This window comes from Dipodomys merriami, unplaced genomic scaffold, assembly GCF_024711535.1.
Source record: "Dipodomys merriami isolate MVZ:Mamm:240054 unplaced genomic scaffold, mDipMer1.0.p SCAF_39, whole genome shotgun sequence".
NCBI classification, from domain to species: domain Eukaryota; kingdom Metazoa; phylum Chordata; class Mammalia; order Rodentia; family Heteromyidae; genus Dipodomys; species Dipodomys merriami.
The window spans coordinates 4,930,647-4,948,450 of NW_027205492.1; the positions used below are offsets into that span (position 1 = coordinate 4,930,647).

General features: G+C 48.8%; 2 protein-coding genes across 5 annotated transcripts; one reads left to right on the forward strand and one right to left on the reverse strand.

Annotated features, from left to right (window-relative positions):
- The first annotated feature begins 55 nt into the window (after window positions 1–55).
- Snx21 (sorting nexin family member 21) lies at window positions 56–7,851 on the forward strand. Of its 4 annotated transcripts, none has more exons than XM_069989866.1 (3): window positions 56–383; window positions 834–991; window positions 6,820–7,851. In XM_069989866.1, exons 1-3 carry the CDS (start codon window positions 101–103, stop codon window positions 7,492–7,494), a joined length of 1,116 nt encoding a protein of 371 aa, XP_069845967.1. In that variant the 5' UTR covers window positions 56–100; the 3' UTR covers window positions 7,495–7,851. The 4 variants fall into 4 exon arrangements, with proteins under 4 accessions (XP_069845967.1, XP_069845970.1, XP_069845968.1 ...); XM_069989869.1 differs by having other exon boundaries at window positions 834–984; window positions 6,820–6,939; XM_069989867.1 differs by lacking the exon at window positions 56–383 and adding an exon at window positions 6,527–6,660 and having other exon boundaries at window positions 869–984.
- Window positions 7,848–17,694, reverse strand: Acot8 (acyl-CoA thioesterase 8). Its single transcript, XM_069989871.1, has 6 exons — window positions 17,436–17,694; window positions 16,067–16,203; window positions 12,997–13,222; window positions 11,215–11,372; window positions 10,348–10,542; window positions 7,848–8,064 (listed from the first exon to the last, which is right to left on the reverse strand). The coding sequence occupies exons 1-6, from the start codon at window positions 17,558–17,560 to the stop codon at window positions 7,946–7,948; spliced, it is 960 nt and encodes a 319-aa protein (XP_069845972.1). The 5' UTR covers window positions 17,561–17,694; the 3' UTR covers window positions 7,848–7,945.
- Between the last annotated feature and the right edge of the window lie 110 nt (window positions 17,695–17,804).

Genomic DNA, 17,804 nt, shown 5'->3' on the forward strand with positions numbered 1-17,804 from the left:
ACACCCTGGGGGCGTGGTCCCACCGGGCTCCTCCCACCCGTGCCCGGCCCCGCCCCCGAACCTCCGCGGGCCGAGGGCTGCGCGCTCCCCGCTGGGTGCCATGGCCTCACGGCTCCTGCACCGGCTGCGGCACGCCCTGGCCAGCGACGGCCCCGGGGAGGCGGCGGCGGCGGCGGCGGCGGGCCCCGAGGCCGAGCCGTTCCCCGAGAGCTCCGAGCTGGAGGACGACGACGCCGAGGGCCTGTCCTCCCGCCTCAGCGGCACCCTCAGCTTCACCAGCGCCGAGGACGACGACGACTGCGACGACGACGACGACGACAACGACGGCGAAGCCAGCCCCGACTCGCTGAGCCCCGGGGACGCGGCGTCGGGAGAGGACGCAGGCGAGTGCGGGAGGTGGAGACGCGAATCCCGGGGCTCGACTGGGCCTCCGCCCCGGCTGCGCTCTGGGAGCATCCCGGGCGCCTGGAGTAGATCCAGCTGAGTCTCGGGCACGACTGGAAGTGCTCGTCCTCAGCCACTCTGGGCCTGTGACCTTGAGGTGGTCTCTACACCCCTCGGAGCCAAGTTTTCCCCTTACGTGAAAGGCGACAATGACCTGATCTTACAGAGTTTCTGTGGGGTGCAAGTGTCCAGGGTAGACTAGAGATGTTTGCAGGGTGGAGAGTCTGCTCTCTGCCAGGCATGGTGACCCTCAGTTCCCTGTCTTGTAAAACAGGACAACGCCTACCTCACTTGGGTGAATGAGCTCATGGCATCGACCCTGTCCCTCTCCCTCCCTCCCCCCACAGCGCCCAGTCCCTTTGGTCTGACTTGGTCATGTGCTTGTGCAGAACGGAGCCCCCCACCTGATGGGCAGCGGGGCGGTCAGCTCCTGGCCCGGCAGCTGCAAGACTTCTGGAAGAAGTCCCGCAATACCCTGGTACCCCAGAGGCTGCTCTTCGAGGTGACCAACGCTAATGTGGTCAAGGACCCTCCCTCCAAGTACGTGGTGAGTGAGGTTCTAGGACCCCCTGGGCTGTCAGTCAGGTCTGGCTGAGAGGAGGACACCAGCTTCATGGGGGTTCTGGCTGTGTTGTTATAAAAGGTTGCCTTGTTTAGCAGATGGGAAAACTGAGGCTTGAAAGGGAATGTAACTTGAGCAAGTCCTCAGCAAAGTGACTTAATGTTCTTGAGGCTTAGTAAAGTGGAGATTAAGGCACTGCCTGTATGTGTGCTATCCCCTCCCCCAGTGGCTTTGCAGACTGTAGCATGAGAGAGACTTGAAACCCAGTTGCCTGGGTTAGTGGATAAGGAAACACACTTTGGATCCACCTTTGGATCACATTCTTCTTTCACTTTCGCCTGTCTTTGGGTGGGTTTTGTAACTTTGATCCACTCCTCCTCCCCCTCCCCCTACTTTCCTCATAGGAGCTTTAGGGTCATGCAGAGAGGATCATAGCAGGACTTAAATGAGACTTATTGGCTCTGTGTTAGAGTGCTTGCCTCCCATGCATGAGGCCCTGGGTTCCACTCCTCAGCACCACAGAACCAGAAAAAGCTGGAAGTGGTGCTGTGGCTCAAGTAGTAAAGTGCTAGCCTTAAAGGACAGTGCCCAGGCCCAGAGTTCAGGCCCCACGACTGGCAAAAAAATAAAAGAAAAATGAGGCCCTTAGCATTGGGTTCAATACAATGGTAGCTATACAGATTCAGCATCCCTAATCTGAAGTGCTCCAAAATTCAAACTTTTTTGAGTGTTCACATGATACCACAAGTGGAAAATTACATACCTAATCTCATGTGATGGGCAGCACTGTGTTGGCACACTGGAAACATATATAAAGCTTGATGTTCTTCAGTGGTAGAGCGCTTGCCTAGCATTCTCAAAGCCCAAGTTATGCAGTTGTTTGCATGTACACACCACACACACACACACACAGAAACTGTCTTAAGGTTATGTGTATAAGGTACTATAAAATATAAATTTAGACTTGACTCCCATCCCTAAAATCTCTCTCTCTTCCTCCCCTCCTCTCTCTCCATATTTGCAAAGATTTCAGAATCTGAAAGATTCTGATATCTTTGATATGATATCAAGCATTTTGGATAAGAGATACTGACTTTGTATTAATATTAATATTTAACAAAATATTAAGTTTGGAAGTACTGAGGTTTGAACTCAGGGCCTCAAGCTTGCTTAGCAGGCCTCAACCACTTCCAGCCCTATTATTTAACTTTAGGTTGGAAATGTCAGGGGTAGGTGGGATCTAGGGCTGCTGCAGCTTCTGGAGCCCTGTCCCAAATTTGGGCCTCTCCACCCCTTTCTGGTGGTGTTACTAACAAGGGCCACACCCATGGGGTGACTGCTCCCATCTGAGCAGGATCCAGCTTCTGTGTGTGTGCACGCGCGCGCACACACACACACACACATACGTGCATATATGTGCTCTAGAACAAACCCAGGTCCTCATTCATGCTAAATGTACCCTCTAACACTGAGCTACACTCCAGCCTCTAATGATCCAGTTTTAAGTGACAAAAGTCTCAGATCTGGGGGGAGAAGGAAAAGGACACCAAAGATCAGTCACCAAAGAATGTTTCAATGGAAAGGAATGGAAGTGGCTGTGGGTACCCAGATGGGAAGGGAATGACAAGGAACAACAGGATGACCAAATAGGCCCTGGCCCATGTCTGGAGAAGTCACCTTCTCCATACAATGGGCACCCTGCAACTCCATTTAATTTCTTAGAAGGGGCCATGTAGTTTGTTTATTATTATTATTATTTTATATTTTTGTGAACTCAGGGCCTTTTTTACCCAAGGCTATACCATTTGACCACACATCCACTTCTGAGCACAGATTTTATTTTATTTTTGTTTTTTCTTTTGCCTGTTCTGGGGCTTGAACTCAGGGCCTGGGCACTGTCCCTGAGTTTCTTTTTGCTCAATGCTAGCACTCTTACCACTTGAGCCACAGTGCCACTTCTGGCTTTTTCTGTGTATGTGGTGCTGAGGAATTGAACCCAGGGCTTCATGCATGCTAGGCAGGCACTCTACCACTAAGCCACCTTCCCAGCCCCTGAGCACAGATTTTATATTCAGTCTTAGGCAAGTCTTTATACCACTTCCCTCTCTTTGATCCTACTTCCTTAGCTAATACACTGAGCTAAGGACAATTTTCTCGTAGTCTTATTGTGATGAGTAACTAATAGAAGAAAAGTGCGTGGCACTTCATGAAGCACAGCGTACATGCTCAAGTAATGGAACTATAGTCATAATTGTCTGTCTACGATGATCAAGTGAAATAATGGATATAAAATGGTCTTTTTAAGACAGGCATGGCAGTACATGCTAGTAATCCCAATACCTGGGAGGATAAACTAGGATCGAATTCAAGGCCAGCCTGGGCTAAAGAGTAGAGACCCTAGCCAGGCACCGATGGCTATACCTGTAATCCTAGCTACTCAGGAGGCTGAGATCTGAGGATCACCGTTCAAAGCCAGCCCGGGCAGAAAAGTCCGTGAAACTCTTATCTCCAATAAACCACTAGAAAACCGGAAGTGGCACTGTGACTCAAGTGGTAGAGCGCTCACCTTGAGCTGAAGAGCTGAAGGGACAGCGCCCAAGCCCAGAGTTCAAGCCCCACAACCGACAAAAAAGAAAAAAAACGAGAAGAGACCCTGACCAAAACAAATGAAAAAAGTCAAAAATGAAAAACCTAGAAACTTAGGTGGTTATTATCGACCAGTATCTTTTTTTTTTTTTGTCGGTCTGGGGCTTGAACTCTGGGCCTGGGCGCTGTCCCTCAGCTCTTCACCTCAAGGCGAGCGCTCTACCACTTGAGCTACAGCGCCACTTCCAGTTTTCTGGTGGTTTATTAGAGATAGGAGTCTCATGGTTCTCTTGCCCGGGCTGGCTTTGAACCGCGATCCTCAGATCTCAGCCTCCTGAGTAGCTAGGATTACAGGCGTGAGCCACCAGCGCCCGGCTTATCGACCAGTATCTTGCAAGGTATGTCCTGCAGAAAATTGCTTCCCTAAAACAAAATGCTGAAATAAGGATACAGGATGACCCATTGTAAACAATGAGATGTACGAGACACTACGTTGAAAATGAACTTTACAACTTTGCGGTGGGAGGAAAGGGAGGAAGTGGGGAGGGAAGGGACAGGAGGGGAAAAACAGAGGGGGTAAAAATGCTTGATAGGAAATGGACTTATTACCTTGTTCATGTAACTGTAACCCCTCTGTACAGTATCTTTACAATAAAAATGTATATAAAAAAAGAAAATTGCTTCCCTGGATATTAATAAATATCCAAGAGAGAGAAAAGGTTTACAGTCAATACAACTGGAAAACACAGAGTTGAGTGAGTATAAGTTTCCTTAAAATGTACACTGTAGAATAGGAACCCTTTTGTACAATTATTCAAATTTAAAAACGTTAAAAATAATAAGTAAGTAAAATTGAACAAAATGTATACTGTGAAAACAGGTATGGTGGCACATGCCTGTAATTCTAGCCCTGGAGAGGCTAAGCAGGAGATTGTAAGTTCAAAGCCAGCCTCAGCTATATAGTGGGACCCTGTCTTAAAATAAAAACACCAGCTGGGAAGGTGGCTTAGTGGTAGAGTGCTCGCCTCACATGCATGAAGCCCTAGCTCTGCTTCCTCAGTAACATCTACACAAAAAGCCAGAAGTGGAATTGTGGCTCAAGTGGTAGAGTGCTAATCTTGAGCAAAAGAAGCTCAGGGTCAGTGCCTAGGACCTAAGTTCAAGCCCCAGGACTGGCAAAAAAAAAAAAAAACTATACAAAATGTATAGTGACTCTTCAAAAGAAGAAATAGATCCTCCTAGAGGACCAGAAGTGGCTAGGAGATTGGCAGTTTGGCAGGTCCACAGAACAAATTCTGGAGGGAAAAAAAAAAAAAAAAGAATAGGGTTTGATGGTAGGATCCCTTTAACATGTAATTCCTGCCTGCTTCCCTTTTAAACCTGCTGGCCCAGCCCTAATCCTCATTAGTCCTGATTAATCCCAAGTGAGGTTCTCAAACCAGAAGGGGAGCTTAGAGTCATCTGGTTCAGTGTTTCCCAAACCACAGTCATTCCAGGAGTACCTTCACAATTCCTTTCCCATCTAAAAATGCTTACAGTGCGGGTTGTGGTGGTACAGTCTGGTGAGTCCAGCACTTAGGAGGCTGAGGCAGTTGCAAATTTAAGGCCAGCCCACGCTATACATCAAGACTGTCTCAAATAAACAAAATGTTAGCGATGCCATTCTTCAGCATTTTAAATGAACACTCTAAGATTAAAAGCCAACTTTGTGGTGTTGCTGTAATGTGGTAAACCACACCAAAGTGTGAGGTGGGGAGGTAGGAGAGTGACAGAGGGAAGAATCTGGTCAAGATACATTCTATACATACATGGATATGTTAAGATGAAGCCTCCTTGTACAAATTAATGCTAATTTTTAAAAAAGTAAAGAATGAGGGCTGGGAAGGTGGCTCAGTGGTAGAGCGCTTGCCTTGCATGCATGAGGCCCTGGGTTCAATTCCTCAGCACCACATAAGCAGAAAAAAGCCAGAAGTGGTGCTATGGCTCAAGTGGTAGTACACTAGCCTTGAGCTGAAGAGCTGAGGGACAGCGCCCAGGCAGAGTTCAGGCCCCACAACACACACACACACACACACACACACACACACACACACACACACACACACACACACACACACACACACACACACACACACACACACACACACACACACACCACACACACACACACACACACACACACACACACACACACACACACGCTTATGATGTAGCTCAGTGGCAGAATGTGCCTAGTACACATAAGGCCTTTGGTTCACACCACACACACAGTAGTGAAAATGAAATGTTAAGTTCTTCCTAGAGGGGCTGAGAATGTGGCTTAGTGGTACCACTAAGTACCATATAAACAGTACCACATAAACAGAAAAGCTGGAAGTAGAGCTGTGGCTCAAGTGGTAGAGTGCTAGTCTTGATCAAGCAAAAGAAGTTCAGGGACAGTGCTCAGGCCCTAAGTTTAAGTCACAGGACTGGAAAAAAAAAAAGACAGGCACAGTGTACATGCCAGTTTTCTCAGCTATTAGAGAGGCTGAGATAGGAGGAATTTGCTTGAGCCTAGGAGTTTGAGACTAGCCTAGGTAACATAAGGAGACCCTATCTCAATAAAAATAAATTAAATAGGACAATCACCTCCTGGAGTGTACTCCAGAGTGTAGCACCTAAAATACTTAAGGTATCACTTGTACTTGTCCCATACTTCAGTACAGTGACCTGATCCACTATTTCATTCATTAAAGACAGATTGGGAGGCAGAGTGAAGTCACAGTTACTGCAGTTGCAGGTGTTTGAAGACTGGTCTGGTCTGGATAATCTCACCAGCCATGTCAGAGAGTGATGAGTCGAGTGGAGCATAGCTCCATGCTGGTCCTCAAATTGGCTCAGAGATCCAGGCTGTCAGTCAGGGCTTCGGCTTACCTGATTTTCCTGCATTGTCAGAATTAACTCCCTTATGGGAAGGTAGAACTTCCCAGAAGGGCCACGAGGGGCAGCAGCCCCCAGCACTGAAGCTCACCTCTGTCTTTCTTTTCCCCCTGCTGCCTTGGGCCTGGGTCAATTCAGACAAGCCTCAGGTAAGAAGGGAGTGAGCCCCCAGATCACTGCCCCAACAATTCCCACCCTTCCAGGCCAAGTGGGGGGGGGGGGGAGGGGGGGAGCAAGGCTGGGAAGGGGAGGCAGGGAGGAGAGAGGCCTATGGACAATTTGTCACTGACACTTACCTTTCCTTGCAGCTCTACACCCTCGCCGTGATGGGCCCAGGGCAGTCAGATGGCCAGCCAGCCCAGATATCTCGCCGCTACTCAGACTTTGAGCGACTGAATCGAAACCTACAGCGCCAGTTTCGGGGCCCCATGGCTGCCATCTCCTTTCCCCGAAAGCGCCTGCGCCGGAATTTTACAGCAGAGACCATTGCCCGCCGTAGCCGGGCCTTTGAGCAGTTTTTAGGCCACCTGCAGGCAGTGCCTGAGTTACGCCATGCCCCAGACCTGCAAGACTTCTTTGTGCTGCCTGAGCTGCGGCGGGCACAGAGCCTCACCTGTACTGGCCTCTATCGGGAGGCTCTGGCTCTCTGGGCCAATGCCTGGCAGCTGCAGGCCCAACTGGATACCCCCTTTGGTCCAGACCGCCCCCTGTTGACCCTGGCTGGGCTGGCTGTGTGCCACCAGGAGCTGGAGAACCCTGCAGAGGCTCGGACATTCTGTGAGAAGGCCTTGCAGCTGCTGGGGGACAAGACACCCCATACTTTCCTAGCACCCTTTCTAGAGGCCCATATCCGGCTCTCTTGGCGCCTGGGCCTGGACAAACGCCAGTCAGAGGCCCAGCTTCAAGCCCTGCAGGAGGCAGGCCTCACCCCTACACCACCCCCCAGCCTCAAGGAATTGCTCATCAAGGAGGTGCTGGACTAATCCTTGCTAGTTTCACTGCAGGGTGAGAGGCTGCTCCAGAATCAAGGGAGGGGGTATTGGTGAAGACACAGGGAGCAGCTAAGGAGGATGCACAAAGTGCTGGGGAGCTCCTCAAGCTTTTACAAAGAGAATTTGCAGCAAACAAGTAAATTTTCTTCTTTTGAGCTGTGCTCAGAATGAGCTTTAGGAAGAGCTGCCCTGATGGTGTGAGGAAGAAGTCTGACAAAAGCTTCTTCAGCCCAGGGCTCCAGCCCTGGTCAAGTCGGACCAGTGTTTCCTCATCCATGGGCCTCCAGCATCCTTGAGTTAAGAGAGAGCTGCAGTTGTGGCCCAGAGAATTAAAGGCTAGTCACTCCAGTGGTATCAGTCTCTTTATTGGATGTGAGGGCAGAAGGTCCAACCCTCAAGAAGAAGGAACGTCTTTGAAGCCCCAGGTCAAGCTGGTGCCCCATTATAGTTTGCTCTCTGAGACCCAGGGCTTCACTCTGATCACACCCTCCTGGGCACAGGACACAGCCAGGACTCCATCCCGACGCCACAGCCGCCCGTGGACCAGCCCCCGAGAGCCATCTGTGGGCAAGGAAAAGGGTGACAATGGTACTCTGCTTCAGCACAGCCAAATAGGCTTTCTGCAAATGTTTTGGCCCAGGGCAGGGCTGTCCCTACACATGGACACACTGAATGTACCAAGTGTCCCTTTATGAACCTCTATGGCCAGTCACCGGGGCACTCCTCTGATGAGAACCCCAGTGACAGTTTAAAAGCACTTTCAATCTGTCTGTTGACTTGCTCAAAAGGATTGCAGAGGGAGGAGCTCTAAGAACAGTATCCCTATTTGGCCAAGCAGAGTGCTGCACTTCTGAGCACTTGTTGTTAGAAAACCCATCTGTTTCTTTTACATTAAACCAGGCCAAGTCCTTCAGGCTGGTTATCCATGAATGCTGGCATCCCTGTTCCACCAGAAGAAAGGAGGGGCTCAGGGGAGGACCTGACCATGAGGTCTGGCCTCCCTTCCCTCTCCATGTACAGGCCTTTTCTTCTTTGCTGGCTTTGGGCCTGAGTCAAGTTCATGAAAAGAACTGCTGGTTTTCCTTCACTAAGTGAGCAGAACTTAATTCAGACAGAAGCCAAATGATGTTGGCTTCATTTGTTGTCCTATTTCCCCAACAATGACACCAAAGTCCAGAAGCTCAGCAGCTTGGCCCCAAGGACTGGGCCCAACCTGCTTCCAGGTACCAGGTATCCTAACTTCAAGGCTGTTAATTTTGTACTATGTTGCTATTGATGTTTCAGGGTACTCTTGCCCTGATTATGAAGAGTTCTTTAAGTTTTGTCTCTATTTTAGAAAGTCAGGGTTCTGAAGCTAGATATTAATAAATGAACTATCCTCTAAAATTCAATAACATCCAAAACCAGGTGCTGGTAGTTCACACCTGTAATCTTAGTTACTCAAGAGGCTGAGATCTAAACATCTCAGTTCAGAGCCAACCCAGGCAGACAGATCCAGAGACAGACAGACAGACAGACAGACAGACAGACAGACAGACAGACAGACAGATACACACACACACACACACACACACACACACACACACACACACACACACACACACACACACCAAGCAAGAAGCAAAGTGCTTCCCACCTATAATCCTAGCTACTCAGTAGGCTGATACTTAAGGAAAGTCCATGAGACTCTTATCTCCAATAAACTACTCAGAAAAGGTCAGAAGTGGTGCTGTAGCTCAAGTAGTGAGAGCACTAGCCTTGAGCATAAAGAGGCTTAGGGACAGCACCCAGGCCCTGAGTTCAAGCCCCAGGACTAGCAAAACAAAACAAAGAAAACACCAAAAGTGCAAGGCCCAGAGCTCAAGCTCTGGAACCAATACACACAGAATCATTTAGGGAGTTTCTTGGACCTCACCCAAGACTTGCTGAGTCAGAATTGGGTATGGAAAGTGGGCACTGGTGGCTGAAACCTGTAACCCTCCCTAGCTACTCAGGAAGCTGAGAGCTGATGATCACAGTTAGACACCAACCAGGCAGGAAAGTCTATGAAACTCTTATCTCCAGTTAAACAGCAAAAAGCCTAAAGTAGAGCTGTGGCTTAAGTGGTAGAACACTAGACTCTGTGAAAACTCTTAAGGGGCAGTAAACAGGCCCTGAGTTCAAGCCCCAGAACTGGGACCAAAACCAAAACAAAACTTAGGGATGAAACTGAATCTCTTAAGCCACTGGCGCCTGGCTTAATCTGTTTTTTAAAAGCTCCTTCAAGCCGGGCACTGGTGGCTCATGCCTGTAATACTAGCTACTTAGGAGGATGAGATCTGAGGATCATGGTTTGATGCCAGCCTGGGCAGGAAAGTCCCTGAGACTTATCTCCAATTAACCACCAGAAAACCGGAAGTGGCTCTGTGGCTCAAGTGGTAGAGCACTTTCCTTGACCTGAAGAGCTGAGGGACAGCGCCCAGGCTCAGAGTTCAAGCCCCAGGACCAGAAAACAAAAAAGCTCCTTCAAGTCACAGTCTGATAGATTACTAGGTTTAGATTCTACAACTTGTTTGGTTAGGGAAACAGGCTCAGGGGAGAAAGGATTTGCCTGAGTTCATATAGAAAATTTGAAGGTGTTTGGGACTAGAATGTGATCTCTGATAACAAAGTGAATAAATTTCCATCATTTATAAAAAGCAGTTAGTGTGAGCCTCACACATCTGTCCTTGAGCCTTGCGCCTCACTGGGGCAGAGAAGTGACTTGAACAACACCCCTAGGAAGTAGAGGATGCAGCATCATCTAAGAAAGCAGGCTCCCTCCTCCCGCTCCAAAGCCAGTATCCCACATGGGCCCATACTCACCAGCCCAGGGGCTCTCGCATTCATAGAGCATCCAGTGGTCAGCTCGGAACGGGGCATGGAACCACATGGAGTGATCCAGCGAGACCATGAAGTTCACTTTATACTTCCACTGGTGGGGCAGCAGTGCCGTGCCCAAGAAGGCATAATCCGAGATATAAGCAGCCACACAGCAGTGCATCTTGATGTCACCTTCCCCTGTAACAGGTCCCTACCCCATCAGTCAGGGGCTTCATTCACAGGAGGGAGAAGAGACTTGGGGAGATAGAGACGCAGATATACAAGTTGGTCACTTCATCAGGGCTTTGGCCCAATGTATACCCATGTGTGTAAGATGGAGGAGGGTGGGCCATACCTGTAACCCAGCAACTGAGGAGGCTGAAACCTGAGGATCGTAATTTGAAGCCAGTGCATGCAGGAAACTCCATGAAACTCTTTTATCTCCAATTAACCACCAATAAAGCTTTAAGTTGCACTGTGGCTCAAAGTGGTAGAGCACTAGCCTTGAGCAAAAGAGCTTAGGGACAGTGCCCAGGCCCTGAGTTCAAGCCCAACGGCCAAAAAAAAAAATCTTCCCAAGCCCCTAGCTGGGTCCTGGAAGGCATATCTCCAGTTTGCCCAAAGGCACCCTGGTTAACAGCAGACCTGAATAAGAACCTCAGGGAGGTTGCCTTTTAGAAAGATCCTTCACAGAGATCAGAATCACATCTCCTTCTCCCCATATAAAAAGGGCCATGAGCCTTAGTGAGATTGAGCTAATTTACCCCAGGTGCAGATGAGGAAACAGGCTCAGAGAGGGCAACTAACACACCCAAGACAAGGGGCAAACAAGTGGCAGGCCCAGACCTCCAGAAAAAAGAGTCCTCTTACCAATGTAGCCCCGGGCTCGCACCCAGAACATCTGTTTGGGCTCAATTCTCTGCATCTGGCCCACAGTGGGCGGGTTCACTGGCCTGATCTCAATGGGCACGTCCAGGGCAGCAATTCGGTTCAGCCCCACTCGGTAATTCTCTCCAAGGTTAGGGTCCCTGAAAGTAAAGGAAAGAGAGCCAAGAAGATGCTAGGAGAGGAAGAGTTTCTCGTCTGTGTGCCCCCTCTAAGCCCCCTTATTCTTCCACAAGTACTTCTGACTGACCCCCAAAACTGATCCCTTATGTGGCATGCCCTTCAGCCATGTGGCCTTGTGAAAGTTAATCATCTCTGAGCTTATTTCCATCTGCAAAATGCGCATAATGGTAACCTATGTCACAGCAGAGCTGGAAAAAGACACACCATCCACTTAGCTGTGTACAGTGTCACTCCTCACAGCCTCCTGAGACAGGTACTGAGAACTGCCCTGTTTGATAAAGGAAGCATGCAGAATCCAGGCAGCTTGCTCAGAAGGTGGAGAAGGCAGGATGTGAGCTCAGGCAGTCTGGGTCCCACACTTCATATACTTAACTACTTCAGTACTCGAATAGGCTGCCTGATTTGCCTAGCCCTAAGTAGGAGTATGTCCACAGGGGAGCCCTTTCAACTGGGAAACAGCGGCCCTGGGGTGCTGTCCACAGTGGCTTGAAAGGTCACAATGTAACCAAGGAACATATTCAATTTCATTTAAATTAATATAGCCACATGTGGCCAGTGGTTACCTTACTTCACACTACAGCTCTAAATTTTAAATTTAACACTGTTTTTCATTGTTTTCTTCACAACCATTTGTTGTGTTCCAGTCACATACCAGGCTTTCCGTGCTTACTCTTCTCTATTAGTGCTATAACTGCAATTTACAGAGCATCCACTGAGGGCCTTACACCTCTTATTTAATTCTCCCAAGAGCCTTTGTTGTTGTTTTCTTTTTCGTTGTTTTGTTTTTGGTGGTATATGGGTTTGGGTTTGAACTCAGGATCTCATACTTGCTCATTTGCTCACTTGGGGGACCGGGAAAGTAGCTGTTTACCAAATGATTACATAAGTAGTCCAGTGTTTTAACAACCAGTGTAGCAGGGCACTGGTGGCTCACACCTGTAGGCCTAGCTACTCAGAAGGCTAAGATCTGAGAATCTCAGTTTGTAAGCCAGCCCCTACAGGAAAGTCTATGAGATTCTTATCTCCAATTAGCCACCAGAAAACCAGAAGTAGGGCTATAGCTCAAAGTGGTAGAGCACTAGCCTTGAGCAAAAAAAAAAAAAGAGCTCAGGGACAGACCCCAAAACCTAAGTTCAAGTCCCACAACCAACAAGAAAAACATAACAGTGTGCTTGTACTGGCTAAATTTAAGCTGCATTTTATATTAAAACCTAACACACACACACTCTCTCTCTCTCTCTCTCTCTCTCTCTCTCTCTCTCTCTCTCTCTCTCTCTCTTTTATAACCCAGAAACTCAACTGAATGTTTTTTCTAGGGTTTTTTTTGCTTGTTTTGTGTTTTTTTGTTGTTGTTTTTTGTTTCCCAGTCCTGGGGCTTGAACTGAGGGCTGGGGCACTGTCCCTGAGCTTTTTTTTTTTTTTTTTTTTTGCTCAAGGCAAGCATTCTACAACTTGAGCCACAGCACCACTTCTGGCCTTGTCTCTTTATGTGGTACAGAGAAATCAAACACAGGGCCTCATGCATTCTAGGCAAGCACTCTACCACTAAGCCACATTCCTAGCCCCAGCCTCCAGGTTTCCTACCTTAAATAGTTGTCAATGAGGGCCTCATGGTCTAGCAGCTCTTCGGGTGGGGGCACAGTGGGCATGGAGAACTGGTGCTTTAGGGGGCTGGGCTGGATTCTCTGGAAGGAGGCCTGGCAGATGAAGATAGGTTTGCCATGCTGTATGGCCTTCACAGAACGTACTGAGAAGCTGGCCCCTGAGCGTGTTCGCTCCACCTGGTATAGCACTGGCACCTTTGGGTCTCCTGTAGTGGATATAATAGAAAGCAGAGCCTGAGTAAGGCCCACAAGTCCTATCATTCTTACAATGGCCAGACAGCACCATGGCTCTATTTGTCCACTCCATTTCTTCTTTCAAGCTAAGGACCTATATCTTAGCTAAGATATAGATACTGTGGATACAAAGAGAACACCAGACTTTGTCATCAGACTGTTCCTAGTGCAGAAGGCACTCCTTTCTATCAATAGTGCAGGAACCTTGCCAGGTTCTCGGCATTCAAATCCTGGTTCTACCATTTACCAGCTGTGAGAGTCTGGGAAATTCACTTAACTTCTCTGAGCATCATATGCATTTGTAAATGGTGATCATCATAGTTTTTACTTCACAAGGTCTTAATGAAAATTAAGTGAATTCATAGTTATAACGTATTTAGAACAACAGGTGACACATAATTGTTAATACTCTTGGCTTTTGTTTTTTTGGAACAGGGCTATCCAGGTTGGTCTCAGACTCCTAGGCTTAAACAATCCTGCCTCAGCCTCCCAAGTGGCTGGGCATGGTGGCTGGGCACCACTATGCCCAGTTCTCCAAGCTTTTGTCTTGTTTCATCCTTGCCTACAATGTGTGTGTGTGGAGTGTGTGGGTAGGTGTGTGTGTGTGTGTGTGTGTGTGTGTGTGTGTGTGTGTGTGTGTGTGTGTGTGTGTGTGTGTGTGTGTGTGTGTGTGTTGGTATAAGCATTCTTGCTTGGCTTTTTCTCCTTAAGGCTAGTGCTCTACCACTTGAACCACAGCTCCACTTTGGAGCCAGTTAGTTGGAGATAAAAGTCTCACAGGCTTTCCTGCCTGTGCTAGCTTCACAATCCTCAGAGCTCATCCTCCTGAGTAGCTAGGATCACAGGTATAAGCCACCAACACCTAGCTCCAAAAGACATCTTGTGTATGATTTTCATTTTTCCTTTTTTTTTGTCGGTCATGGGCCTGAAATCTGGGCCTGGGTGCTGTCCCTCAGCTCTTCAGCTCAAGGCTAGCGTTCTACCGCTTGAGCTATAGCACCACTTCTGGCTTTTTCTGCTTATGAGGTGCTGAGGAATCAAACCCGGGGCCTCATGCAGGCAAGGCAAGCACTCTGCCACTGAGTTACCTTCCCAGCCCGATGTTCAACTTTCATGTGCAAGAAACAGGTCTAGGAAAGCAATGCCTCTTTTCGGACCCAAATTGGAAACACACCAAGCCCTAGGCTCCCTCAGCAGGAATAAAGACTACTGCTGTCTGCTTTGCTCAGGTGACTGCTTACTAGACATTGCCGGTGGGGGGAGAGCAGGGGGTTATAATCAGAAATAATCAGAACAGGGCTTTCTCAAAGTGAGAGGAGTTCCTGGGGTGTATAGGAAAATGCTATCGCCAAAAGGGGTAGGAGGCCTTGCTTGTTTTTGGATTTTGAGGCAGGATTTCCCTATGTAGCCCAAGCTAGCCTCAAATTTAAGGTCTTCTTGCCTCTTACTCCCTATTGCCAGAACTACAGGCATATGTAACCATGTCAGGTTTCAAAAAAGAATGATAAGTTGTCATTTATAGAAAACCAGTAACATTCCATGCCTTGTACTAAGTACATTACTTTAGTAAAATAGTAGCAGAAATTCATAAATTGCCAGATGTCATGCTAGCAACTCAGGAGGCTAAGATCTGAGGATTGCAGTTTAATTCCAAACCAAGCAGTCAAATCCAAGACACTCTAGCTCTAATTAGCCAGTAAAATGGCAAACTAGAAGCTTGGCTGAAGTGGGAACATGACCAGCCAGGAGCAAAAAAGCCTAGTGAGAGCAAGGAGATCTGAGCATGGGGTGAGGGATGCGGCTCAGGTAGTAGAACACTTGCCTAATCCTCAGTGCAAAGAGAGGAAAGAAAGAGAAAGATCAGGGCTGGGAAGGTGGCTCAGTGGTAGAGCGCTTGCCTTGCAATACATGAGGCCCTGGGTTCGATTCCCCAGCACCACATAAGCAAAACGAAAAAAGCCGGAAGTGGTGCTGTGGCTCAAGTGGTAGAGTGCTAGCCTTGAGCTGAAGAGCTGAGGGACAGCGCCCAGGCCAGGCCCCACAACTGGACCAAAAAAAAAAAAAAAGAAAGAGAAAGATCATCCCACTAACATATCTCTGGAGAAGTCTTGATTTTTTTCCCCAGATTTGTATGCTGTACAGTCTACTTCAAAGCCCAAATGCAGTTATAAAATTTCATACTTGGTATTACAAGGTAGATTTTAAAAAATGAAGGTCAGGTACCAGTGGCTCACATCTGTAATTCAAGCTACTCAGGAAGCTAAGACTTGAAGATCTCAGTTCAAAGCCAGCCTGAGCAGGAAAGTTTATCTCCAATAAACTACTCACAAAAAAAAAAAGCCCAAAGTGGGGATGTGCCTCAGCGGTATAATACTAGCTTTGAGTGGGGGGGGGGGGAGTGGGGGGGGCGGGGAGAACAAGCCAGTGTGATGGTGCACCCTTGTAATACAATTAAGCCTTTGGGAGGCTGAGGCAGGAGGATCTGGAGCTTGAGGGCAGTCAGGGCTACATAGACCCTGACTCCCAAAACAGCAACAAAAGGCCCACCAGGAGCAGAGAAACAATAGTTCTGTGTCATTAAGAGCCAGAGCACGTGTACCCAGTGAGTCTCCCTGGGTGCAAAGTGAAAGGCACTTTGTGGACTCCAGACCTTGTCTCACCCTAGCCACATCTTAGGAAATTGTCTCTCTGCCCCCCTCCACCCTCCCTCCTCTGATTCTTCTCATTTCCTCTTTCTCTTTAGTCAGCCCAAAGCCAATGACTGTTAGGCCACCAGGGCTGGGTTGAAGGCAAGCAGCCAGGGTGCCAGGGTTTACCTGCCCGAACAAAGTAGCAGTGCAGGGAGTGTACGTGGACGTCTTCACACACAGACTTGGCTGCAGCCACCAGGGCCTGGCCCACGATCTGACCCCCAAAGAGCCGCTGGGTGGTGGGTACCCAGTAATGCCTTCCTCTGTGGGGAGAGGATGAAAGTGGGAAAGACTTGAGGGATGCTCTGTATTCTAGGCACCACAATGAGCCTCTAGTGCAAGATATTGTAACCTAATTGGGGTTTGGAATCCTTTTGAGAATCTGATGAAAGACATGGACTCTGTCCCCAGACAAATATCCATACATCACTCTGCATAAAATGTTATAGCCTTTGGAAACACCCTTCTGTGGACTGTAATTGAGGATAATAATGTAATTCCTTGATTTTCTACTAAGAGGCCTGGAATCAGAGATGGTAAGTGGCTGAGCAAGTTGATATAGCTTAAACATTACCAATCATGAATAGTTTCTGAGCCTTTTGACCTCAAGTCCAATGTCTCCTGTGCTCCCACAAACCAAGGTAAGACAAAAGAAGACTTCCAAGGCGTTAAATAGACCAAGATGAGCCCCAAGAGGAGCTGAACTGAAGGTAGACCATAAGGCCCATCACTGGCATCTAACTATGACAACAAATTTCAGAGTTGAAAGTACTCTCAGACATGAAGTCTAAAGCTGTGAACTTTTGCACAGATGAGGAAACCGGCCTGACTGAGAGGTGAAAAGATTTACCTAGGACCAGCAGGTTAAAAGAGCCTGCCCACTGAGTCCAACACCCAACCTGAGCTTATCATTTTCATAGGCACACTGCAAATAGCAGCTCCCCCACACCCCAAGAAGTTAAAATTCCCCTAAGTGGAAGGAAGAAACATGAAGTAAGATTGCTTCCAATAAAGTCAGAGGGAAGCATGGGGTCTGTTACAAAACACGTGCTGTCATCACCAACTTCAGCGATCCTGGGAAGTACACAGGCCTCTGGATGAGTAGAGCTCCCAGAAGCCACCAATGGTGTGGGGTCTGGGGGTGGGAATAGGGGTGGAGGTGGGGATGTGAGAGGAAATGGACAGTGTGTTTGCAAGCAGTTGTGCATCCGTTTTAAACCTGATCAGCTGTGTGCCCTTGGGCAAAGCACTGCCCTCTCTGGGTTGGTTCTACCACAGGGTGGGAACGGAGTATCTCTGGGTCACCACTTCGCCCAGATCGCCAAGACCTCCCCGGGGACAGCAAGGACAGCTTGTCAGGAGCACGTTCTGTCCTAACCGCACTGAGGCCTGCACCTCGCACAGCGCATGCTCTCCCCGGCGCTGGGGGTCCCGGGCGGCCAAGGTCGGAAGTCCCGGTCCTACAAAAGGCTGTGGGACGGGTGAGGCCAGCTACCTGAACAGGTCCTCGTCCAGCGGCTCCAGATTGAGCACGCTGGTGACCAGGACGCTACGGAGGTCCTGGGAGGGGTCGTCGCCGCCGCCGTCCTGCTTATCCTCCCGGGACTTCGGGGATGACATCTTGACTGACCCCCACAGCTGACCGACGACACCACTGTCCCACAGACGCCGGCAGACCAATTCCGAACCCAGGTGCTTCCGGCAGATTACCTTAGTAGCCGGAAGTCCCCTCAGGGACCGGAGAGCAAGGTTTGGGCTGTGATTGGCTTGTGTTCCCGTCCATTGCAAAGTGGGCGTGGCTCTCTTGTACTAGCGATTGGAGAAAACGAGTGCCGCTCTGAGAACCCCGTGTGTGATTGGCTAG

Coding starts and splice junctions, on each gene's coding strand:
- Snx21 (XM_069989866.1), top strand. CDS start 101: ATGGCCTCACGGCTCCTGCACCGGCTGCGGCACGCCCTGGCCAGCGAC. Junction 384..833: donor GGCGTCGGGAGAGGACGCAG/GCGAGTGCGGGA, acceptor GTGCTTGTGCAG/AACGGAGCCCCCCACCTGAT. Junction 992..6,819: donor ACCCTCCCTCCAAGTACGTG/GTGAGTGAGGTT, acceptor CTTTCCTTGCAG/CTCTACACCCTCGCCGTGAT.
- Acot8 (XM_069989871.1), bottom strand. CDS start 17,560: ATGTCATCCCCGAAGTCCCGGGAGGATAAGCAGGACGGCGGCGGCGAC. Junction 11,373..12,996: donor CTCATTGACAACTATTTAAG/GTAGGAAACCTG, acceptor CTTTACTTTCAG/GGACCCTAACCTTGGAGAGA. Junction 8,065..10,347: donor ATGCGAGAGCCCCTGGGCTG/GTGAGTATGGGC, acceptor CCTTGCCCACAG/ATGGCTCTCGGGGGCTGGTC.